The sequence below is a fragment of the Mesoplodon mirus genome (genome assembly GCF_964341445.2).
Source record: "Mesoplodon mirus genome assembly, chromosome: 1".
NCBI lineage: Eukaryota > Metazoa > Chordata > Mammalia > Artiodactyla > Ziphiidae > Mesoplodon > Mesoplodon mirus.
This window is the reverse complement of record NC_138976.1, coordinates 40,738,701-40,764,871: the sequence shown is the minus strand read 5'-3', so window position 1 is coordinate 40,764,871 and position 26,171 is coordinate 40,738,701. Positions and strand designations below refer to the sequence as shown.

The 26,171-nt window shown below is 43.7% G+C and overlaps 1 protein-coding gene across 8 annotated transcripts in view; it reads left to right on the top strand.

Annotated features, from left to right (window-relative positions):
- Window positions 1–26,171, top strand: part of AOPEP (aminopeptidase O (putative)) — a 374,682-nt gene that overhangs the window by 262,888 nt on the left and 85,623 nt on the right. For 7 of the 8 annotated variants that reach the window (XR_014294103.1, XR_014294104.1, XM_082621524.1 and 4 more), the window contains one exon: window positions 5,380–5,440. Coding sequence is in view for 6 of the 8 variants with exons in the window: in XM_082621524.1 (XP_082477650.1) it covers window positions 5,380–5,440 (61 nt within the window). In the remaining 2 variants the exon portion in view is untranslated. Of the gene's footprint in view, window positions 1–5,038; window positions 5,336–5,379; window positions 5,441–26,171 lie in introns of those variants that run through there. The other variant, XM_082621527.1, reaches the window with a different exon arrangement.

Below are 26,171 nucleotides of genomic sequence, written 5' to 3'. Positions count from 1 at the left end.
CCAGCATGACCTGACCTTTCTCTCTTGGCCACTTAGTTACACGCTGAGTGTAGAAGCCCTGGAAATCCAGCTGGTAGTTGTTTGGTCTCAGGAATCAGTATGGGGCGGAGGGAAGGAAGGGAGGGTATTTGCAGTGGAAGAGCGGAGATGAGGAGTCATGTTTTAGACACATCTTCAGTGTGAGGTTTCGGTTTAAATGCTGATGAGACCAAGGAAAGAAAAAGCTAGAAGTGCTTAGAAGGAGATTCAAACAAATCCTGGGTGCCTGTCTGCCCTGGTAGAACAGCACCTTATCCAACATGCCTTGCCCACCTGATATTCCAGCGCTATCAACAGCTGCGGGTTCTCTCTTTGCTCATCAGTTATTGTTGTTTGTGTGTGCACATTCATGTGTTTGTTTTAATTCAGTACTTTTCTTCCCCCACGAAGCTAGGGAGTACTCGTTCGTAACTGTTACCTCAGCAATGTTCATTATCTACCCAAGCACAAACGACTTGCTCTGATCAAGAAAAGAAGTAACCATGTGCAAAGCTTTGAGGCATACACTATTTGTATCCCCCCACATAGGGAGGGAACTTACAAACGTAAATTACTAAAATTTAAAAACCCATACAGAATGTAAGTTGCATTCCAGAATAAGAGCATTTTCTGTTTCAGACCCTGAGCGTGGAAGCTCCTAAAGCCTTCATCCACCTAGAACTGTACTTTCCAAATTCTTTCCATCTTCTCTCAGTTCCTGGGAACATTACTGGGCCTTGTGCTTTCCTTTAGAGGCGCAGATAGAATGTGATCTTTAGAATCTCAGGAGGCCGAAGACAGAGCCAAGAGTGATAAAGACCTTTCTCCTGATCAGCAGCAAGCTGATAGGCACAAGCAGCAGATATGGTTAATAGTCACTTCCGCATCCTTGTCACTCCACCCCAGAAATCAACTGAAGAAGCAATACACCACACGGAATACTGTTTTCTCGCACGCCTGGGTCTGTTTCTATGTACTGTAATATTATGAAGAGAGGAGCAACTGGTCACTTTTGCAGCCTTCAACACAGATTATTTTTCTAGCCAGCATCGTGCAGGATGGCCAGCATATTCTCTCCCTTGCAGCATTAACTACACGTGACCACATTTAGAGCTCACAGGGTCTGGAGACCTACTCCTAAAAGTCAGAGTTGCCTTTCAGGACGTAGGCGTACAGCAAGGGAACTCTCCAGCCAGAGGGTAAAACAACCTGCTGTTCCAAATACCCAGGAGGTCTCAGTAATGAGGCAGAAGAACCGCTCACTAGCACAGAGATGGAGGGCGTGCAGTCGTGGGTCTCTGTACTTTTAGCTATCTGTATAAAATCAATTTCCATAGTGATCAGACATGCAGAAGAGTAATTTCCTGTAAGTTCTGGATCCCAGCGAAGTGGAAATGCTTCTGCTTGTCTGTTGTGATTATTTAAGCCACATGATCTCAGAGGGGAAAAATTCACCGTTGGCTTTGACTCTGAGTGTCTTGATTTGAAAAAGTCAGCTTTCAGCTTTACCACTGCTGTATATCCAAGTTCAGAACTAAAAATTCACCTGTACTGTCATCTCAGTAATTATGATCAAAACAGCAAAAATTATGTACATTTTTTTTCATAAAACATACAGCCCATTTCTTTCCTGAAAGTTCAGTGTTTTCAAACAGTCTCCCATAATTTCCTTGGGCAGTAAGGCTGCTTATACTACCTTAAAAAATTGTTTCTGGCAGATGGAGTTAGTGCTTTGATCTTCCTCTCATAGTTTAACATCTCATTCCACGTTAGGAATCTGTAAACAGACATCAGTGCAGTTTGATGTCTGTGCTGATACTGGGAGTCTAGAAACTGAGATCTTTTCTTTAGCCTGGGCTGACTTTGGCCAGTCTTCTTATACTGCAGTTTCTCCACCTGCTAAAAAGCCACACAACAATTGACACCCACTTCACGAGGATATTATGAGGAATGAAGTGATAATGGTTATAAGATGTATTGAACCTTTCCAGGGGAAAGTGATCTGGAAACACAGGTTCTCTTCATTCACAGGAGAGTGTCTTTTGCTCCTGGATGCAGCTAAACAATGAACTCTCCTGTCCTCATGCTTCTGCCCCTCCCAAGAGTCTCCCTATCTCTTTGGAACTGTAATTGAGGGACAGACACACAGGGCAACCGCAGCAGCGGCCAGGTTACCTTCAGCAGGAGAGATGTGAACAAGAAGTCAGCGTTGGTGAGAGCCAGCGCAGGCCTTCTCCTCCTGCAGGCTCGTCTGCCTCATAAATCATGAACCAACGTATTGTGGATTAATTTCCTGAATTAAACGCAGAAAGAAAAACGAGGGCTTTGCAGCCAGGCAACACAAGTTTGAATCCCAGCTCTTCAAGCACTATCAACAAGGAGGAGGCCCTGCATAAGGCCCTTAGTCTCTTGGACCTTTATTTGCTCATCTCTAAGATGGGGATAAGAATATTGGTCTTGTATAGAACCTCGTGCCTGATAGGCATCCACCGAATGTTTGCCACATAGAGAAGCTTTTGCCTGTTCTGTCTTCTCTGGTGAAGACTTGAACCTCAGTTAGTAGCATTCCGGGACTGAACTCCCCAGCCCCCGCCCTCCTCCATGCCATCCCCCCGCCATGCCACTGCTAAGGAAGTGTCTTTAAGCTAAAATTCCCTGAAGGAAATTTATGTCCCTGTCCTCTTACTCACTCCTCCATGGGCACGCACAACAGCTGTTCACCATCTTTTGTAAAATCGCTTGAAAATGGCTCTGAAGTCACTCCCCAGACTTCTCTTCTTCAGGATATTTAATCCCAGTTCCCTTGACCTCCCCTGTGGGTCCAATGTGCTTACCCCTTTGATCATCACTACTGCTTTTTTTCTAAATCCTTTCTAAAGTCTCCGTCTTAAGTTGTGGCAGGTTTAAGAATGCCCATTTTCCTAGAATCCACAGCACAATGAAGCTCAGTTCCGAGTCAGACACTTGCTGCTGCCTTCTTGGGTATCACCTGAAGGATGGATGACAGGAGCTTTTGGCCCCAGGGCCCTGGACACAGGAGTGTCTCTCTTTGGCTGGAAAGGAAGTAGATGAATGAGCTGCTTAGATAGAAGCACCAATGAAGGAAGGACAGGGAAGAAAATGGACCCTTGCTTCTAAATCAGGGCAAACAACTTAGAGTGCCAGCAGGGCCTCCACAGCTGCTCAAGCCCTGGGGCAGCAACTCTACCCCACCAAATGAACTGCCCACCTGGGTGCCAGGCAAGGTGCAGAAGGTTTGCATTCGTTCCAAACAAGAACAGGCCTTCCACTGAGCATTGTCTTCAATGGAAATTACAAGATTTGTCTTACCTTCCAGCCTCACAAATGTCACTAGAAAATAAAACAACCTCAAGTCTCCTTGGGCACTTCTCTAAGTGGCCCTTCTGCCCCACTTTCCTCATCCTAGCAGATCAGTCATGCCAGTTGGGGGCATTCCCAGCACCTCTTTCTATGGCCAAGCAAATAAATCAAGCCCAAGAAAGAATAATGATCTTGATTTAAGGTGCTCTGAGAGATGCCTCCTCTCTTCTAGTCGCCCCCATCCCCGGCCCACGTGCATGTGCACACACACTCACATCTGAGGGCACGCACGCATGCACGCACGTGAGCACACTCACACACTTCCACACTCTCACAGCCTACAGAGGGGACTTGGCCATCTGCACTGAGAGTGGTGGTGTTAGATGACAAGAAATAGTGGGGAAAAGCCCAGGGATGGTGGCACCTGGCCTTTCATAGAGGCACAGCCAGTAATTCTGCTGACCTGGGAACTGGACAAACAGCCTAGGGAGGTGGTCACCTTCCCCTTATTCACTTCTGGCCTCTTCCCTGCCTGGTCATCCCACAGGTGGGCATCTTCTTGAAAATGAATCCAAACCAGTTTCTTTCCCTCTTTGTATTTTCTCTATTTTGAAATAGCAACAGTTGCCTCCTTCGGCAATCTTTGCTTTTGCCCTGGGCAGGGAAGACAGAGGCACACAGGTGACTTGCTTCTCAGTGGAGAAGAAAAGGAAGGGACAGTCTCAGTCAGCCTCGTATTCCCCAAGCCCAGCCCCCTCCTTCCCTCCCTCCCTTCTCACTGTGGTCCAGCCCAAAGGCCAACCAGCACAGGTGTGAGGGGAGCACTTGGCCTTCAGCACCTTAACTAATGCAGACAGCATTGTATCTTTCCACAACTTGTTTACAATTCCAAAGGGAGGGAGGAGGGAATATTACATATATGTAATACAGTATATAAAATTCTTTAAAAATACAGAGCTTAACAACTTGGGAATATCCTACTGGGAAAGGTGATTATTAACTTAAAAAGGACTAATTTTTATTGAGTCAACAATGAAATGTGTTTTCATTCATGCAAATAAAAAATATCTATGGGGATCCTCTCTTATGCCAAGAACTGTTTTAAGTGCTAGGTTTAGAGAAGTGAGTAAAACAGACTAGGACCCTGGTCTCAGAGAGCTTTGATCCAGTGAGGAGACAGTTAAAAGTCAAGTAACCAAATAAATTGCACTCACAAACTGCGATGGACGCTGTGCCACAGAGGACAGGGAGCGTGGTGGGTATGACACACACAGCCTGGGAGAGGCTCCAGGAAGGCCTCTGTGGTTAGAGAGACCAGGCATGAACAGGAATTATCTAGAAGCCAGGGAGGAATTGCTTAAACTTCAGGAAGACAGTCTGTTGACCCTAAAAATATTGGATACTTAGTACATTTAAGGAGTATTTAAATCAGCAGAGCATGAAACCAAAAGATTTCAGCTTCCTTTGGATCAGACGTAACAAGCCATCATAATATTTCCAATAAAGCAGAATGAAGGCCTGCTTGAAAACAAGCAGCAGAAGCCATGTGTGCTCCACGGCTGTGAGCCTCTCAGGGCTCCAATAATGATTTGTATCATTTTTGCTTGCTGTAGCCCATGGTCACTCTAAAGTTGGAATTTCATTTTGGTGCACTAAGTGCTTTAGTGTTCAGATTTCACTTTACTCCACCTCTTTCCAGGAAGCACTCATGCCTGCTGTGTCCCATGAACATGCCCTATCCTCCCTGTATGGGCACTCCCAGCCAAGAAGTCCCTCTCAAGACATTAAAAGCACCTATTGTGGTGTGCCTTTGATTCTTAGATCTCATCGTGTGCACTCTCTTTGACTGGAGAGGAGCTGTACTGAACGTGGCCGGGTCCCCCTCCTCACTCGAACCTGCGACAGCATTGCTCTTTCTCCCGATTTCTCTGGAAGATTGACGCGGTGATGTGCCCGAATAGCTAGAACCATTCTGTGTAATAAATGCTCTGTAACTTTTTCAGTCCTTTACTTTTTGTTGTTGTTGTTTTATTTTTAAAGGCTTGGGTTGTCTGTTGAAAACATCTTCCGAGACTGGCTGGAGAGTTCCGGAATACCACAGGTGTGCTTAAGAGAACTGCTTCCCGAGAGTCTGTGGAGGACAGTAAGGCTTGTCACTTAGTGTGTCAATCATGACAATGATTTATTTGTATATACTTACAAAAGTAATCCCCTTGCTGAGTTGGAATATCCCCAAGTCAGGAAAATGATGGTCTCCCACCCTTTTAGGCCTGCATGGTGATGTGTGCCTCAGGCCTCTGCCTCTAGTGACCGTGGTGCTGTAGGTGGACATTCTGGTTGACCCTGAACTGAGTGTTCAATGAGGTCTTGCAGAGTGTGGCGTATACTTTGGGCGGCGTCACCCGGCAGCAGGTCAATGCTGCCATCGGGCCTCGAGCTCTGCTGTTTGGATGCGGCCACATACGCGTGAGCTTGCTTGCCTGCCGCGTTCCTCTGACCGGGCGTACCCGTAGTTTCTCTGTCATCACCCCTGTGCGGCTGCCCTCGACTTGCTCCTCTGGCTGTGCATCTGTACCTCAGGCTGCTCTTCTCATCTGAGGGAGCAGTTTAGATTCATTTCTCTGTCTTAGGGACCGGGACCCACCCCTCCTTCAGCTTTCCTTCTCTCCCTCCCTTTCATCCCATGGGCAACTCTGAGGGAGAGACGGTTCCCAGGCATCCCTCGCCGCATGGAGATCACCCGGCCTGGAGCCTTCTCTCCCTTCCGCGCTCCCCGGGTCTTGTGCTTCGCGGAGCCTGAAGGGCAGCCCTGAGGGCCGCCCCTAGCTAGAGCCTGGGCCCTGAGAAGTCCAAGGGTGGCATCCTGGATGCGGCTGGTCAAAGGACCCTGTAGGCCTGCAACTCTCCCAGCCTGGGCTGGCCCCCGGAGCAGCTGCAGACCCATCATAGTGGGCCCTAGCGTCTGGGAGTGGACCCCCAAGGTGGTGAGAAACTCTGCCCCGGGCCCAGGCAAGCAGCGCTGTTAGCCTGCTCGTTTCTGGTTTCATGACCGGTTATATGAGCTTCCCCTTGGGAGTGTCTGAATGTCAATGAAGGTCTGTGAACCATGAAATTAAGGAACAGAAGGGGCTGTTCTCCATTACCTTTTCATCCCTCTACTCACATCTTTGTCCTGTTCTACCACACGGGGGGAAATGTCGGCCACCAGCCACCATGAGCTCATTCCTAAAAAGGACGCATTGCCTTTGGTTCGGGAATGCATGTCACCTGTTAAAACTTATTTGTTTGCCCCAGTCCTTCTGGGAGTGAAGAAGAATAAATGTGCAAAACAAAATGGGTGGAATAAGGCAGCACCTGGTCCTGGGAGGCGGTGCTTTCAACTTGTGTATATTATAATGAGCTCCTGTGATTTCTACGTCAGTGGCTTCCAAACCAGGCCACTAGCTGAGTACAAAAATCCCGGGAAACAATGTTAAGGTTTGTCTGATCCTAAATAGCCAAGCCTTGCTCTTCTTGTTTCCGATGGGGCTGAGGTGAGGGCTGGGTATCCCCCGAAGCCGTCTGCCTTGTGTTCCTAGGCCAGGCTGTTGCAAGGCTCCCAGACATTCTTAGCAGGGCCTGGAAGCTGGGAAGAGTTGGGAGCTCAAAGAGCAGAATCCCACATTTCCTGGCCCAGAACAACAAGGCCACTGTGTTCAGCGGTTAGCCCCGAGGGAAGAGAAAAGAAAGAGTCCTTAATCGGGTGCCCAGAAGCAGGCGCACCCCACTCGGGCTGCAGCACTGGGGCTGACCCGCTTGCTCCCAGGAGGCTCTAATTTCCCCTGAAGAAGAAGAGGCTTTGCCACCAGCAGGAGGCTTTTGCTTTTCATTAAAAGGGGGAGGGGTGCGTGGAAGGGAGAGATTTGCCTCTGAGCGGTATGTTTTTTCCAAAGGTCTAGCTGCATTAGTGACAGCTTATAGCATAGACAAGAATCTCCGCTATAAACTGACGAAACCTGCTGTCAAAACACAGCCAGGTGCAATGAGGCCAACCCGGCTATAAATTGTATTTAAGACCCAACTGGTATTTCCTTGGGTGCTTAACTGTTCGGTAAAAACAACAGCATCAGACAGAAGACCCTGATTTAGTGCACATCTTTCCATTGGTGAATGATCAGACGGCATCTTTTCATCTCTTCACCCATTTTCTGCCATTATTTATGCGGTTGATGGTGATTTACCTGCTCGCAGCCCTTTTCGCTTTCCTTGAGAGTTCCTTCTCATTTCCACTTCAGTGAAAGACTCTGCGCCCTCTTGTTGCAGGAGCCTCACAGTGAATGGAACACCTTGTTCTTTGTCCCCATCATTATAATATAAAGTTACTGGTGTGTTTGGCCTGGAATGACAACCAGAGCACTGAAATCGTTCTGATGCTCTTTGTTCTCATTGAAAATTTCTGTTCACCAGCAATTGAAGTCATTCACGACAAAAGAGTCACGTTCTACTGGTGAAGTTTTCATTCTACAGGTTACAGAGGCTTTTTGTCTTCTCTCAGGAAGGCTTGCCTTGGGGTTGGCCTCCATTTTCCTTTTTGCCCACATGAATGGAAATCATTTTTTTTAAATGTGGAAATAGCTTCAGCAGCTATAAAAGTAAGCATGAGCCCCAAAGAAGTAAAAGAAATTGGATCCAAACCTCTTTAAAGAAATACCCAACTCTATAAACTTTGACTTTGCAAACAGACTTAAAATTGATTGTGTCATTGGTATTATAGATTATTTCTTTTATGACTTTTTTCTGATTATAGAAGTATTACATATTGAAATATAAAAAGGTTGTAATAAGAAAATAAAAATGACCCAGAGATAATTTTTTGATAGAAATCCTTTCAGTCATTTTTCTGGTCTCCCTTTTCAAAAATAAAAATGATATGTTCTCTGTAGCAAGTCCAAGCACCACCAAAGTATAAAACATAAAAGCTCTTGTCCCTTTCAGTCTTACTCTGCAGAGATAATCTATGTCTGGTATGTGTCCTTCCACACATTTTCTGTGCTATACATTAGGTAAATGTATATCCTTTAAAAAAAATGGAATCTTATTATCCAAACTGAAGGTTTTCATTTAAAAATATATCTTAAGCAATTCCCCATATCCCTTGATATAATTCAAGAGCAATGATTTTTAACAGCTGCATAGCTTTCTAATAAGTGGTACCATAATTTAATTTACTCAGACCCTCCCAACTGTTGGAATAGTATACATTATTTCTAAGAAAGTTGCCCATTCTGCTAATTTGACAGTTCTATAAATAGATTTTTATTTCTTTTCATGTTTGCCCAAAGATCTCCTCCCACCACCGGCCCATATGTACATATATTCCAATCTTTTTTTTAAACATTTATATGCAAATACGTTAGAAATAACTTTTCTCCCTCCAGCCCTTCCTCTTTACTTCTTTATTTTAGTTGTTACAGAGCTCTCTGACTCCTCCCTTTCTTTGATTTCCTGCCCACATTACCTGATATCCTTATGTAAATTTATAATTTTCTTTCCTTTCCTAGCACCTCCCCCACTTTTTCATTATATTTTGCTTGGACTAGTGCAGTAGCTAGTTGCTCTTTTAGCCACCAAGCTGTCACCCTTTCCATCCATCATCTACATCAATGCTAAGTGAATCTTCCCCCAAACACAGCTTACATCCCTCCTCACCAGAAACTTTTTTCCCCATTTAGAACAATCTCTTTGGCTTGCTGTTTGAGGCTGTCAGCAGAACTGCCCCAAGCTACCTTTTTAAACTTTATTTTCCACCACTGCTAGGCATATGCCCAATCATAATTATCAGTCTCCAAATAGTTATGAGCTGAAGTTTAATTTTAATATAATCTAAATTTAAATTGAAAATCTAATAATACAGTCATGGTTTGGAACAACATGGGTGTGTGAATGAATCCACTTTTTCAACTGTCAATTCTATGAAATCTAAATTGAGACCAAGCATTTCTGAATCAAATTTAGCATCCAATTGAGATGGACTGTGAAAACACATCAGATTTAGAGGACTTATACAAAAAAGTGAAGGTAAAATATATCATTAAAGTTTTTAAAATATTGGCTACATGTTGAAATGATTATATTTTGGATACATTATAACCCAATGTATACATACCCAAGAAAATATATTATTAAAATTAATTTTAGCTGTTACAGCTTACATTTTATATGTGGCAATTAGAACATTTTAAATGACAACTGTGGCTTGCATATATTCATATTGAATAGTGATGCTCTAAAGCTATTAGTTGAGTTAAAATCTGAACGCGTAATGCCTTAAAATCCCTCACTGAATAGATATAATTGAAATCATCTGTATTTTTGTCAAATGTATGGATAAAGATGGAGCTGGCCAATCCATAGACGCCCTTCAATCTGCTTTGATGGCATGGATGATCATAATCCACGGGTAAGGGGTCAGATGCTGCTTTCACAGCAGGCATTCATAAGGGTATGAACGAATTACCAGCCTCTCTTCAGTTCTTAATTTCAACTCCCAGGTGACCCATTTCCCAAGGTACCAACAAGTAACACAGTAATGCTGGTGAACCTCACAGCCCTTCTTTGGCTTGGGCTACTCTTTGGGGAAAGCGCTCAGCAGCCTTAAATGGCAAAGTCACGGGCAGCAGTGGCAGCACTGGGGATAGAGAGGGTGGGTAATGGCCAATCACATAAAGTGTCCTAGAAATAGGCAGGAGTCAAGCTCCCAGGATTTAGAACATCAGGTTATTGTGTCATCTTGGAAAATGCCTCTCCTTTCTAAACAAACACCTGCAAGTTGCCAAAGGCCACACAAGCAAATGACGGAAAACTTAAGTCTTGTAGGGAAAAATGCTGCAGTCACAAAATTGAGGAAACTTGATAAGACATGATGCAAGAGACTCCATGTCATTGGGGCCATGATGTGCTTTTAACACAGAGCAAGCCAGGTGGTTTGTTAGAAGAATAACTTGTAGGCTTCTTTTAGCACGGATTAGGTACTATTATCAACATAATTTAAAGGCCCATTAGGATACTTAATCTTAGTGGTGTCTATAAAAATTCTACATTTAATGGTCATTCAAGAAAACTGAGACTGGTTATTTTGCAAATTCCAGAGAAGTCATATTTTTCAAATTATATGTGCTATGAGATCCTTGGTTCTTTTATATCAATAATAGCAGTGGCCATAATGTGGTGTGTGTTTTGGGCTCCTAGTAATTTTGCTGTCATTCTTGTTCAGTGGTTAGATTAACAATTTCTAAGTGACTAAACATCTTGTCAGGGATCCTTGGAGATAAGTTCTCTGTCCTCACTTGGGGCAGGGCCTGCATTGTCGATGAGTCACCACTGTCACTTACTGTTCATCGAAGCGATGGCCCCTCTTCCCACAAGCTCCTCAGAGTGATATACTGCTTGGCAGTCACAAGAGATGAGGAGAGATTTTATTGAAATACTTTCATTTTGAGCCTAATTTTCTTTATTTCTGGCATCTGTGGCTTTGTGCTCATACTAGTTAGCTCAGGCTGCCATAACAAAATACCAAACTAGGTGGCTTAAACAACGCACATTTATTGCCTCACAGTTTTGGAGGATGGAAGTCCAAGATCAAGGTGCGGGCAGGTTTGGTTTCTCCCAAGACCTTTCTCCTTGGCTTGCCGATGGCCACCTTCTTGCTGTGTTCTCACGTGGTCTTTCCTCTGTGTGTGTAGAGAGCTCTGTCTTAATCTCCTATTCTTATAAGGACACCGGTCAGATTGGATGAGGCCCCACCCATGTGATCTCATTTAACTTTTTTTTTTTTTTTTTCTTTTGCGGTATGCGGGCCTCTCACTGTTGTGGCCTCTCCCGTTTCAGAGCACAAGCTCCGGACGCACAGGCTCAGCAGCCATGGCTCACGGGCCCAGCCGCTCCGCGGCATGTGGGATCTTCCCGGACGGGGGCACGAACCCGCGTCCCCTGCATCGGCAGGCGGACTCTCAACCACTGTGCCACCAGGGAAGCCCTCATTTTACTTTAATCACCTCTTTATGGGCCCTGTCTCCAACACAGTCACATTCTGTGGAACTGGGGGCTAGGACTTCAGCATGTCAATTTGGAGGGTACAAGTTTAGCGCACAATAATGCTGATTCCCAATATTTCTCTGATTAGTTCCACATTCCTTGTGAATCCTTTCAAAGTGACCTATAAAAATCACTCAAGTCAACCATACTGTATTTTATTCCCTTATAAATGAATATGCTTTGGATATAACTTTTTTGGTCCCAAATGACATTAGCATCCTGTCCACAAAAATTTAAAGTCTCTGATGAAATGAGAGACAAATGTGGGAAGGAAGAGTCCATTCTCCCAGGGAGAGGTAGGTCATTGAAGGTCTGTGCCAGGCGTTGTATATTACTGGGGGCGTCTGATTTGACACTGTCCAAATGTATTGACCTCTTCACAGTGTAAGCCACCACATGAAACAAGAGATGTTTTCCTTTGGTGCCCCAAATGAAAGCACTGTATCCTTCCTTCTTTTCTCTCCCTTTCAAAACCTGATTTCTAGAAAGAATTTGAATCTCATTCACAGTAATCTACGACTAGACACCAAGTGAATAGTAAGGATTAAAAGGGTTTCCTCTCCCTTGAAGATTTCCTTTGTAACTGTGTCAGATCTTAGGCTTCGACAAAACTGTCAAGCATCCCAGACCAGATGGATGAGATTTGCTAGGGGACGCTTCTTCCAGGATCTGAAATCATACCTCCCAGCCAGGTGCCTTCCTTCCCTGCCCCTTCCCTTCTTTCTGTGAATGTTGCCCATGTATCTGTCCTTTACGAGGGACTGTGCATGACTCAAAGATGAGAGAAACACAGGCTTTACCCTCAGGATGCTTAATAATTCAGTGGGAAAAAGAGATACACAAATAACCGACCTAAGGCAGAGAGCGGTAAGTGGTGTAAAACTAACTCACTTTTAGAGTTGGGAAGAAAGAGGTCATTTTGCATTTGTGGAAGCAGAAAGGATTGAGGTGCCATTTAAAGTTCAGTCTTGAAGGACAGGTAGGGGAGAAGGTCATTTCAGGCAGGGGGAGTGACATGTTCAGCGTCTAGTGGTGGAAACTAAGTGTGCATGTTTGAGCAGCATGGGGCAGAGTCAGATCGCAGTGATGGGGGTGAGGGGAGGTGTTGACTAACTAGCTTGTCATAGCATGATTAAGGCTCTGTGGGTAATGCCTCAGGACAAGGGGAATGGAGGAAACTTCCCCGGGGGGGAGGAGCGGAGGAAAGGACCCACCCTCCTAAGTGAGCCTTACTGTCACTCTCAGCTCACTTGCCCCAGCCCCGGTCCCTGCCACACTCTAACCAAGGTGATTCCACCCCCCAAAATAGACAGGTGAATGCAATTCATAGTGATAAAATACATCAGGTGAATACATTTTGACTATCATTTGGAACAGTGATCTCTCCCTCTCCATTTTCCTTCTTAGGAAGTAGTTTATTGTTGCCTGCTTTGCATGGAGAGCAGGATCTGCAGAGCGGATTGATTAGTAAGGCAGGACACAGCCAGACTGCACAGGGCTGAATGTGATGATGAAGAGTTCTCACAAAATGCACCGAAGGCTCGTAGAAAGAGTGCTAGTGCTTGAGTGGCAGTTAGATACCTGGACAGGTGGGCCAGCAGCCTTGCTGGAAAGAAAGCTCCCTGGACGAAGGGCCAAGTCTTTCCCCTCCATGCAGGTACTAGGGAGTCTCGTGGAGTGAGAGGCACAGTTAGAGAGGCTTTTGCTCCTTGGTTTTCAACTTTTGAAATTTGATGTCTAGAAGCTATTCATTTACATGGATACTTTAAAAAAGCATCATTAGGGGCTTCCCTGGTGGCGCAGTGGTTGAGAGTCCGCCTGCCAATGCAGGGGACACGGGTTCGTGCCCCGGTCCGGGAAGATCCCACATGCCGCGGAGCGGCTGGGCCCGTGAGCCATGACCGCTGAGCCTGTGCGTCTGGAGCCTGTGCTCTGCAACGGGAGAGGCCACAACAGTGAGAGGTCCGCGTACCGCAAAAAAACCCAAAAAACCAAAAAACTACAGGTCCCAGACTCAGGCCACACCCTCTGAATGAGGAACACCATAAGGAGGGTTGGGACCGACTGATAGAATCCATAGTTATGTCATCTTCTGAAATATATTCTGTGAAAAGGGTTCTCCTTCTTTGCCGAGTACAATCTAAACTCTTAGAGGCCTTCACTTTTATGTTCTTCCTGAGCAATCCAAATATTTGGCTTTGTGGTTTAGTTTATTCGTTCAACCAATATGCCTAGCCTTGCGCTGGGCCGTGGACATACAAAACTGAAAGGGCACGGCCCCTGCCCATGAGCCCATGGTTTGCGGGAGCATCTGCAAACCAACCATTGTTCAAGGTGTGCTCAGGGGGCCTCTGCTCTGAGTTTGAGACCTATGGGGAACCGTAGAGGTTGACTTCTGTATTTGCCAAGTTCAGCCAGGAGGCCAAGTCCATTAGAAGACAACATGCTTGGAGGCTGGAGACTCGGCTGTACCACCCCCATCCCCCCTGCCCCCTCTTGGTCACAAGTTGGCCAGCTTATTGTGCAAGGGAGCCCATGTGATTGTCCTCAAGGTGCAGTGTCTGCTGGGTCGTGTTTGAACACACAGGCATTACCTGTTCTTCAGGTTCATACATATTGTGCACCCACAGAGAGATTCACTTAAATAAGGACACTGTAGCTCTTGTAAAGAGTGATTCTGTTTAACAGGATTTCCTCGAGCAGTGCTTTGTCTGTTTCATAGAGAGAGATCTTTAGAAAGAAGGAACAAGGTAAACTCAAAGAATTATGACAAGGATGTCAACTTCAGATTACAAACCTTTTGTCAATAGAAAAGACATTCAGTTCTGCCTTTTAAGAAGAACTGCCCCCATTCTCTCTTCTATTAGGCTGAAGACATACTCTGGTAGACTCTTCATCAAAGGCACATTATTCTATATTTGCATCGTGCTCTTCCCACACCCGGGGGAAAGCCCTGAGACCTAGCAGTGTGGTGAGTTGTGTACATGGGTGCACACACACGCAGGCCTCCTTGACTCTTTGATATCACACAGCATCATTGTACATGCTGGTGTTCAGATCTGAATCCCAGGCCTGTGGGCATCAGCTCCTACTGTGGCTGTTCACAGTGCTCACGGGATTTCTGCCGGTCTCTGCTGCCAGAGCACCTGCTGACAACGAAAACTATTAGGAACACTTGGCTGCTTTTAGAACATGGGGCTTTTTTGTCCTCTTTTGTGGAGAGCCATTATGTCGTATAAAATAGGTGTACATTTAATATCTGTGTGGTACATATCTCTTGGGTGTGGCCTCTGTTGCTTCATGGTTAAACTTTAGGCTTTTCTGGTGTTGCAGGACTTTCAGTCTGCTTTAGAATCCTTGGTAGGAGCAAGTCTTGGAGAAGAGCTCATCTGGTCATCCGTGGGGTAGCTGTGCCCAAGCTCATAGCCCTAGTTAATGGCAGAGCCAGGGCTTCACTCTAGGACCCTGAGTCCTCAGTCTACGTAAGACATTTTATATTTTTAGCAGAGTTGCTTTTAATTCAAATTAGCTTGGTCCCATTCTTGACTTAGTTTTTACAAGACCTATAAAGAGATAATAAATGAACACAGCAGAAAGCCTGAGCAGGGATGATTTTGAATTTAATTAATGACTGCTATTTTTCCTGAATATGGTCATTTCTATTCTTTACAGGGCCAAAAAAAAATGTGCTTTGTGTGTACAGTAATGTGAATCTCACATTCCAGGGCTTTTCATATGTGTCACAGGTATACATGACCCTCTTCCATTTATATATATCTAAATGGTAGCCCTGTATGTCTGACAAAATATTTTGCATAGAAAGTACGGGGCATTATTGTACTGAAGAGCTGGTATCATTTTTGGAGTGAATGAATGCGAGTGTGTGTAGAGATTAGGTCTATTGTCTTTGGAAAGATACAACTATTCTTCTCTTGAGTTGGAAACCAAATTAAATAATAAATACCAGGTGGCCAAAACAACAAATGAGAAAGAGCAACTGGTTGAACAAAAAAGTGTCTTTATGTACCTTCTAAAGCATTTAACGGATGATTCCCGTATCTGCTTATTTGCTTTCAAAAGCAAATGCCAACTAGAGTCCCTGGCTTTTGCCCTCGTTTGTCCCCTCTGCTGACCCAGAGGAGGAGAGTGTCAGTGGCACAGCCCAGTGGCAGCCAACCAGCAAGTGTATCACAGGTCAGGGTAACAGTCAATGATTGTCAAACTGTCCAAATCCAAATGTGTGTTTAAAAAAGGGCAGCGTTGGGCTTCCCTGGTGGCGCAGTGGTTGAGAGTCCGCCTGCCGATGCAGGGGACACGGGTTCGTGCCACGGTCCGGGAGGATCCCACATGCCGCGGAGCGGCTGGGCCCGTGAGCCATGGCCGCTGAGCCTGCGCGTCCGGAGCCTGTACTCCGCAACGGGAGAGGCCACAACAGTGAGAGGCCCGCGTACCACACAAAAAATAAATAAATAAAAATAAATAAAAATAAAAAAGGGCAGCGTTCGTGTCACACATATCTCTGAATGGCAGTTCTCCAGGATTTATTGGCACTTGGTAACGAGTGTGTGCAGCTCATTCAGCAGGAGACCCCATCCTTCCAGGTTAGTCCTCCGCCTTGGGCCTTTACAAACTCCATATTTTCTGCTTCTGATCCTGTCTAGTTACAATTTCTATCATCACACTCTGAGTGGGATTCAGACAATTTGATGCATAAAGTGCAAAGCTGCACTATTCTGAGGTTAGTGAACAAGAGTGGAGGCTGGGTGGAGGAGCAGAGGCAAGCGTGTTACGTGCAATGTGCTGCTTTCACAAAGCACGCGGTAGTGAAGGTTTGTTCTGCAATATTCTGTGTTGGATGAAGGAGACAATTGATACGTTAGATGCAGCCTTGGAGAGAGCCCTACACCACTAAGCTGTGTGCCTGTGGGCGAGCCACTTGCCTTCTCTGAGTCCTCACTGCTTCTTTGGGGAATGAGGGGAACAGGCCTAGGTGAAGGTCAGAGCCACTTTGAGCCTCATGTCACCGTATGCTGTGCCCAGTACCTCGCTGAGGCCTCAGCTCCTGGTTACCTCTGAAAGGAGGAAGTTGGAATTTACTTTTCCTCTGAGTGTCTTCCTTTCCTCTCCAGGAATCTGTTGAATGGCCCTCAGACTGAAAACTTGCCCTTAGTTAGGAGTGCTATCGGGAGAGTTTTCATATGTTTTGTCCTGAGTGGTGTTTTACAGATGTACACTATCCAAAAAAACAACAACCCTGTTTGTGCCTTTCTTTTCTCTTCCACAGGAAAATTGCTATATGAAAGATTATCGGGAGAACTTTTAAGTAATAATCCATCTGCCAGAGCACTGATGCTGGTTGATCACTGAAGGATAGGCACTTGCTACTAATTAAAACCAATTATTCACAGATAGTAACCTGTTTGACCCTCAGGAGATGAAAAAAAGTTTGGTAGGGTTGTTAATGTCTTAAAATTCCTGCATATCAATAAAAACTGCAGGTGAGTTTTACCTTGGACAGTGGCAACTATTGCTAGGATACATTTTGAGACATAAAAGTAAGTACTGGTATATGTCTGTTGTCCAAATGACCTTGGGAGACATTGTCCAGTGAGTTCTAGGTTGCTTTTTGAAGGAGGGGAAAACACTGGGGGCAAATGCTCCAGAAGGAGCACTTCATTTTTATGCTGCTTTTATAGTTAAATCAGAGTATTTGCCACTTTAAAAATAAAAACAGAGCCAATAATGAAATATTTATGAGAAATTGCTACAGTGATTGCCGCATAGTTTGTAACAGAATGTTGCAGTGCTCCTTATATTGAGAAAGTAGAACCTATTAGGTGTTGAGGTATAACAAGAAATGATTAAACCCAGATGCTTTCCTAAAATTATATTTTCAGTGCATTTATATGTCTGTTACAAACTGTGCTACATGCTAAAAATATTTTCCTTTGTAGGCCGAGGGAAATTTCAAACCACATTGAGGGCATCATAGATCAGATGGTTTTTCTTAAGAGTGTTAAGGGCATCCTGGTTGTTATCAGCCCAGACTTTACAATATGATATTATTTATGCCCCGAAGAGTCACAGTTTGGTTCTTAATTTCAGCAACTTTATTGGCATGAAAATGCATGGGAGGTAGGCCAGAGTCAATACATCAGAATGGGGGACTGAGACTCTAGGGGCACAAGTGACAATGCGACTAGACTGGAGAGAGCCCCTTCATCCCTGTGGCCTGTTGCCCTGGGGAGAAGTCACCCCCCAGGTCCAGTGGCTCCTTTGGCCTTTGCTCCAAGGACTCCATCTCCTTTTCCCTCTGTGCTCTCTCTCTTTTCCGTCAGCTATGCGTGCTGAAACTTCATATTTTGTGCGGCCAACCAAAGACACATTCTCTTTAGGACTCTTCCTGGTTGTATTTATTTCAAAGTTGGCTTCTCCTGAGTTCTCACTGGTTCTCTGCTTCTCAAGTTGTATTTTTTCATCACTGTCATTGATGTTGTAATTGAGGGATGTCTGCCTGGGTTGGCATAAATACTTATAGTGAATTAAACTGTAAATGGGTAAATCCAAGAATATATAGGTTGTGTAACTCCCTATAGAATTGTATTTTTTATTTAATCCTTCCCCCTCCCCACAGTACACTGGGGTCTACTATTTCGCCTATTAGAATATCCAGAATGAAAAAAGGGCTATCATTTTATTGAGTAGGTACATTTTATTGAGTACAATGCTCAGTACATTATACATAATTGCTATATACTTTTTCTAGTCACAGCTCTCTAAGACTGACATCATTATTATACCCATTTTATAGATGAGGAAAAGCAAATCTGTCTAACTAAAAAGCCCAAGTTCTTAATTATTATATTGGTTTTAAATGCATGTAGCTACTATTAGGATTTTAGATGTTTTTGCATCTAGCACCAGGTCGTGCTGGTATCTTCAGAGAAGAATGTAGAAATATCAAATTTCATTTTATGGTCTTTCTGTAACAACAGTGGGCTTATTGTTTTGAGCGAGGTGGGGTCAGAAACAGAACAATCTCCTTTATAATCAGGCATACGAGGAAGAGAACTTGCTCCATTTTGTCCACCAGTCCTTTGGGAAGGGACAGGCAGTGGTTTGCAGCGCCTCAGACGTGTCCTATCTCTGCAGGCTCTGTCCAGTGGCATCGTGTCTGTGTGGTGGCTTTTTATTAGGATGTCACAACTCGATTATTTTGAGACCTTTCTTTTTTTTTTTTTTTTTTTTTTTTTTTTTGCTGTACGCGGGCCTCTCACTGCTGTGGCCTCTCCCGTTGCGGAGCACAGGCTCCGGACACACAGGCTCCGCGGCCATGGCTCGCGGGCCCAGCCGCTCCGCGGCACGTGGGATCTTCCGGGATCGGGGCACGAACCCGTGTCCCCTGCATCGGCAGGCGGACTCTCAACCACTGCGCCACCAGGGAAGCCCCGAGACCTTTCAAAGGTTACTTAGGTTCAAAATACGAGACCGGCTTTTGTTTCTGAGGGGAAAGAGGAAGGGAATTAGCATTTACTGGTCTACTTGGTGCCTCTCACTTTATGCACCATCTCATTTCGTCCTCAGCACAGCTCTGCGAGGCAGGTTTCCTAAGGGTTGTGTGACATGCTCAGGGTTACATAGCTTCTAGATGGCAGGAATGGAGGGTGCCTAGGTCTAAGTTCTCAGGTGTGTATTTCCCATTACACATGGCTTTGTACGGAGGTACTTAAGCCACATTCACAAGCTAGCACTGAAAACAGCAACAGCATATTTCGTTGTACATTATTAGCATGATTTACATGTGCCCTTGAACCTGAGAGCAAGGCAGTGAAATAGGAAGTGCTCAAATAGAAGGCAAAGCTAAAACAGACCATAGTATTTAAACTGTAAATTGAAATCTATAATTATAAAAACAATCAAGTGGCCAGAAGATTGTTAGGTTTGAGATCCTAACATGCCTAATATTAATATGAATATAAATTAGCTGGGTGGATTCTTCAATTCTTCATATTAGGAGATGTTTATGAGTCTAATGAAGCTCTAATGTTCTTTGTGGTTCTTTTCCATCTCATACTACTGAGCACAAAAGCTGTGTTGTGTGCAGAATGGCTGGGTTTATCCCTACTAGAAAGAAGTTATGTTTGGTATCTAAAGAACAATGAAAGTTTGCTGCCTGGCTGATCAATGGTGGATCAAGTTCACATTCCCGGGCTCCTACTCTCCCACCTACACATGCAGGGGGTGGAAGCAGAGCAAAGGGAGGGAGGACACCTCCCTTTTTCACGGGGAGAGAGAGAGAGATGTGAGCTCAGGATTTCCTAATATGGACACAGCTGGGCCTGTGTAGCATTAAATACTGATTTAATCCACCGCTGGAGGAAACATCCTACAAAAAGTAGAGATTAGCAGCCAATTAATTCTGGCCCTTCCCATTGTTCTTCTGGAACATCTCTTATATGGATCTAAATGTTTGGTGAACAAACATTCTGGAAAATAGCTTTTTTTCATATATTATTTACATTTGGGACAGCCATTTCCCCCCAGTTGTGATGGATTTTATTCTTCCTACACTGTGTGTGTATACGTATGTACGTGTGTGATCCTACTTCTCTATAGAGGTAGGATGACTTAGGCCCATTCCTCTTGTGACTTTGCAAATTGTGACTTCATGCAGTTCCTTTGGGAGACTAGATGATAGGCAACAGAGTCTGAGTGCCAAATTTTTAAAAATAGAAATGTTGGAAAAAGAAAAATAGACATGCCAAGGGCCACAGACTCCAGGGAGCATGGGCACTCCATGTGCACACACTTACAGATACCACACCCATTCCAGTTTAGGGAATAACCAAAGGGACCCAGACGTGAGTATTTGCTTTTCAAGCTAGTGAAATGTTAACATTTAGGTTTGTGTTTTAAATTAGTAACTAATATCATGGGAATCCCCTGGTGGTCCACTGGTTAGGACTTGGCATTTTCACTGCTGGAGCCCGGGTTCAATCCCTGGTTGGGATTAATAATAATTAATAATAAATAAATAATATAAGGCATTTTGCCAGAGTAGTTTCCCTGTAGCATTGATGCAGTGTGTCTTTTCTAAATAAGGAAGCCCATTTGGTTAGAGCACGGTACCCAAGACTCAAGCTACCCGGGTTGCTTTCTGTGTGAAACAGTAGCTTTTGCACGCAGCAGAGGGTCTTTTCCATTGGTACCCACTGTCCTCTAATCCTAGCCAGCAATCTTCCAAATGCAAAATGCTTGTTTCCAGGGAGTGTGTGGCAGCCATCAACATAATTAGAGGATTGTTCACAGAGGATGAGTGGGAAATACCACCTCATGTATATAGAATTCCAGGTCAGCACTAAAATCAGGGTCCCTGAAGACGAGGATCTATGCTCTTTCAGTCAGGATCCAGAATCATATTAACCAGGAACCTGGAAAAAACTCTAGACAGTCAAATATCCATCCATTCTTGCCTTCCTTCTGGGTAGTGTTGCGATCTTCCATTTCCACTTCTTTTTAATTCTTGTGTGGTGTGTGTGTGTGTGTGCGCACGCGCGCGTGCGCACAGGCACACTTAAGTAATTTTGCCCTGAAGTTTATCCCTAAGAGTAAGCTATAGGAAATGCTACCCTAGGTCAGCCTGACAGCCCATCCTGTCCAGCTTTGTGTCTGCCATCTGCCCAAAGGGACTTATTGTAATAGAACACAATAGGTGGCTGTCCTCTGTGGCATTGACCTTGAAATTTAGATGTCTCTCAAATGCCTGGAATTTCTTCATAGTAACCTATTAGAGATGGGTCATCATTAAAATGATCCAAACCAGTGGTTCTCAACACAGGCTGCCCATTGGAATCCCTGGTCAGGGAGGGGGGACTTGTAAACTGACTGATGCCTGGGGCCCACTTTCGAAGATGTGAATCTAAGTGGTCTGGAGTGCCTCCTGGGCACTAGGATTTGTAAACTCTCCTGGTGATTCTAATGAGCAATGAGGGTTTGGCAACCACTGATCTAAAACCACACCTACATAATTTTATATTTCACCTGTGAAACTCTTTAAGATTATAGTGTCCAAGAATGTTAAGTGCCTGTAAAGAACTGCAGTCATATGGGGATTGAGGAGGATATACTTATACCTGTTTTCTAAAATGTCTGTTTCAATAGACCTCTATGGTATGGGATTATATTTTACGGGCTCCTACTTCAATGTATGGTTGATCTGATCCACATAATAAGCAAATATCTTAAAGCGAGACAGTCGGGGCTAGATGTTCCCTAAGCTCTCATGCTACAATAGAAAGAACACTACATTTCCAGCCAGGAGGTCTAAGGGCCACACAGTATGAGATATTAAAAGCACTATACTTCCCTGAGACTCAGTCTCTTCATCCTGAAGATGGGACAGTATGAGAAACAAACAGAACAGTCTATATGTGGAAGTGCTTCGTAAACTTAATCTTGTACAGAACTGGCCACTCTGGTTCTTTCTACCAGTTCTGAGGTTCCACGGTCTCTGATATATGTAGTACGTCAGCACTTTTTTGTCTTCAGGTCACTTTCCTCCAGCTTCTAGTGACGTCGTGTTGCTTCTTAGTTCTGGTAGTCTACACTTTGATAAGTAACAACTGCCTTCTCTTGTAAGCACATCGCATGTGTCATTTGATCTTCACAACTCTATGAGAAAGAGGCTTAAAGAGGTCAGACAGCTAATATGTGGCAGAGCCTGGATTCAAACCCAGACAGGCTGTCTGCGCACTCTTTATACCATGCCGCCTTACCGCCTGGTCATACTAGTCTCCTGAGGACAGGGATGGTGTCTTATTCATCTTTGTGTTCACAAAATCTAGCGCTCTGTTTTGCAGTAGGCAAACTCAATGTGTTTGTTCAGTGAATAACCCGTCTATATGTTCCTCTGGTTTTGATATCAAAGGTGATAAAATACTTGGTTCGTTAACATTTTTATATTAGTCCTCTGTGATGTTTGTATAGTATTATATTTATTTTTGGCTTTTTTAACAGTTCTTTCCCTCAAATTTTATAAATAGGGTATAATCATATGTCCTTACCTTCTATACTTCACTTCTAAGTGTTAATGGACCGAAATATTAGAACCATAAAAATTTTTTTTCAGACCCCCTTCCTCCCTCCAAAAGAGAAAAAGAAATTTAAAGAAAGAAAAAATAAACCCAGAATATTTTATCTATTTATACTCCTCCTTGTTCAAAAGAGAGTTAAGCAAACTCTTAGAAAGCAAAATATAGCATGATAAAAATAAATTAAAATAAGAAAACTGAAGCAATGTGAAAATAATGTTAGGAAAATAAGATGGGGCCAGGAATTACATTAACATACAGTATGTACCCCCTGAAGTTCCTATACTTGGCTTAATGTAGGGTCACAGAGCTTTCTAGAAGAAGGAAAAAGGATCAATTTGCAGTGTTCATGAGGTAAAACAAACCAGTTGCCTAAGTCCAACTATTCCTGATGTTGATATACTACGGGGAAGTTTTTCCTATGGGTCCTCACAGAAAATTACTATTTAATATAATAAACAACCATCTAAAACCATCCTTACGGTAAACACTGTGATGGATTTTATGGGTTTTGTTTTTTATAATGCACCTCAATAAAGGTTGATGGCTCCTTCCCAGAACGTAATGCGATAAAAGGAATTTCACAGAGCACCAGTAAGATGCATCCCGCACCGGCTGTGAGGTGGTCTGCTTTAACCCAAGAAAATCTTAGACTCTCCTGGGTAGGAGTTTTGGTATCCGCAAACTCTGTGAACCTCCTGACAATTGGTGTGTTGGGTGGCTATGCACCTTGGTGTATTTTTCTCTGGGGAGCCAGTAGTTGATAGCAAATGCTTCATCAGATTTTCAGAGGGGATCAAGAAATGGAAGAACTGAGCATGCTACCTCAGGCAAGCTCTGTAAAAGTTTTTGAGCAACAGTGAGTCCAGGGTTATGGTTACTCAGAGGAGAGATTCTGTCAGCCAGGTCACTGCAGAGCAAGTGTGGGATGGATTTCCTTTCTTGAAAACTATGCTTTATAAGGACTTCCACTGAGAAGTTCATTTGGCAGGGCCAAAATCTTCAGAAAGAAATTAGGCATTCATTCTAACATAGAGACAAAACGGGCAATAATACAAATTATAATTTTTCTAAAGTCAAATAAGTCAAATATAAAGATATCATAAAGGAATGTTACATTTTAAAATGATAGAGCAAAATTTAAAGACATAAACATTGGATAACTTTGCCCCTAATCCTTGCTTGTTATTATTTGCAACTTGAACTAACTTTGATTTTATTTCCAGACGTGTAGACTCTTACCTTTTAATTTACCCTGAATATATGTTGGCTATAGAGCCCTTCTGAAGCCAGCAAAAGCTTCTGGACCTTTCTACCTTGTTTGGTATTAAAAAGTCTTTTGACTTCTTATAGTGGATAGTTTTCCCTCTGCTGTGCACAAGGGAGTATAATTTGCCATCTGAAGCTGTTCGGTCTAATTAAAGGGCTTCCCTCATTAGCCCTTTCAGCCTTCTGGTTGCCTAGGAAGGCATGCTGCTGCTTCTCATTCCTCTGGACTGTACCTCATCACCAAGCAGAGGCACACATCCATATTAACAATATGAAATTTGTATCACTATCATTTTCCAGTGAAAGGAGTCATTTCAAGGAGTTACTTCCTCTCGACTAAAAAAAGAAAACAGAAAAAGGATTTTCCCTCCAAAAGTAATCTCCAGCCACTAGGTTAAGTCATGCTTTTATTTTAAAGCAATGGCATTTTCCTCAGCTTCTGAAATTGTCTTCAGCTATTATAAACTGCTTTGACAAGAAAGTTTCTTAACACATTTGTTTTCCAAAACTTGCATCTCTACTAGACAAGCCATTTTTAAAGATATAATTAAAATAGAAGACATCTGTTTTTAAAAGATAGCTTTAAAGTGCTTTCACCACATTTTCAAAGATAGTTATTAGAGTATTCATCCCCAGCTACAGAATTCAATTTTTTAAAAAGTTGTCTTCTTCAGGTTTCACTGGGGTCCTTCACTGGGGTCCCCTGATGCAGAAAGGTAGATTTAGGTGGACAAAAGGAGAAACGTGTTGAGGTTATATTGAACATGATCAAAGAGAATTAATACTTTTCCAGGGTCATGAAATATGTTAATGTTTCATTCCAGATTAAATTCAGCTCCTACCACCATTTGGGGATACAATTTTAGTGAATAATATATGAGGGAATTAGGAACTTTTATTTCCCATTTCTATTTTTATTTTATTTTTTAATAAAGGTCATTTTAGGGCTTCCCTGGTGGTGCAGTGGTTGAGAGTCTGCCTGCCGATGCAGGGGACGTGGGTTCGTGCCCCGGTCTGGGAAGGTCCCACGTGCCGCAGAGCGGCTGGGTCCGTGAGACATGGGCGCTGGGCCTGCGCGTCCGGAGCCTGTGCTCCGCAATGGGAGAGGCCACAACAGTGAGAGGCCCGCGTACAGCAAAAAAAAAAAAAAAAAAAAAAGGTCATTTTAGAAGTTCCCTGGCAGTGTAACTGATAACCCATGGTGTCTCCTTTTAAAAAATGTATAATTCTGCGCTCTTTACAAATTAAGGTATTTTAGTAGAGAAACAAGCAGGAGTTAATTAGAAAGATCTTCTTAAGATTCTCCCCCATGAAATTTCATATGCCATTCATTCAGTCATTTATTCCTTTATCCTTCCATTCACTTACTTAACACATTTATTGAGCATCTACTATGTGCCAGGCAGTGTTTTTAGTGACTGGACAAAAATCAGGAACAGAAGGGACAGGATCTCTTTCTTCCTGGACCTTAAAATCCAGTCGGGGAAATAGATATTTGATAAATTAATAAAAAATAGTTATAATAGAACTGTACAACACAAGAGTGAACCCGAATGTAAACTATGGACTTTACTTAATAATGTATCAAATATTGGTTCATTAATTGTAACAAATTCCCGGCACTGATGCAAGAAATTAATAATAAAGGAAACTGTGGGTTATGTTGGCACACGGGAATTCTGTGCTATCTGCACAAATTTTTCTAAAGAATAATGTCTCAATAAAAATAAAACATTTTAGGGCCTCCTTGGTGGCGCAGTGGTTAAGAATCCGCCTGCCAATGCAGGGGACACGGGTTCGAGCCCTGGTCCGGGAAGATCCCACATGCTGTGAAGCAACTAAGCCCGCACGCCACAACTACGGAGCCTGTGCTCTAGAGTCCACGAGCCGCAACTACTGAAGCCTGCGCGCCCTAGAGCCAGTGCTCCGCAACGAGAGAGGCCAGCTCAATGAGAAGCCCGCGCACCACAACAAAAAGTAGCCCCTGCTCCCAGCAACTAGAGAAAGCCCGCGCGCAGCAAGGACCCAACGCCGCCAAAAATAAATAATTATTTTAAAAATTATTTAAAAATAATAAAAATAAAAATATTTTAATATCTATAAAAGATAATTACTTTCAAGGAAATAAATAGGAAAACATAGTGGGATGACATAATTTGGATTGGGGAGTGAGGAAGACCTTTCTGGGGAAGTGTTGTTTAAGCCCAACACTAGAGAATAAGTAGGAGCCAGCCATGCAAAAAAGGGAAGGAAATGCATTCTCAGTAAAGCAAAGTGATACCATTTGAACTACCTTTATAAATACCATCCTAGTTTCTTTGTGGAGAAGGAAGATTGAGGGGGTGGGTTTGGGGGGCAAGAGGACAAACAAGGAGACGAGTTAGTAGGCACTTAGAATGG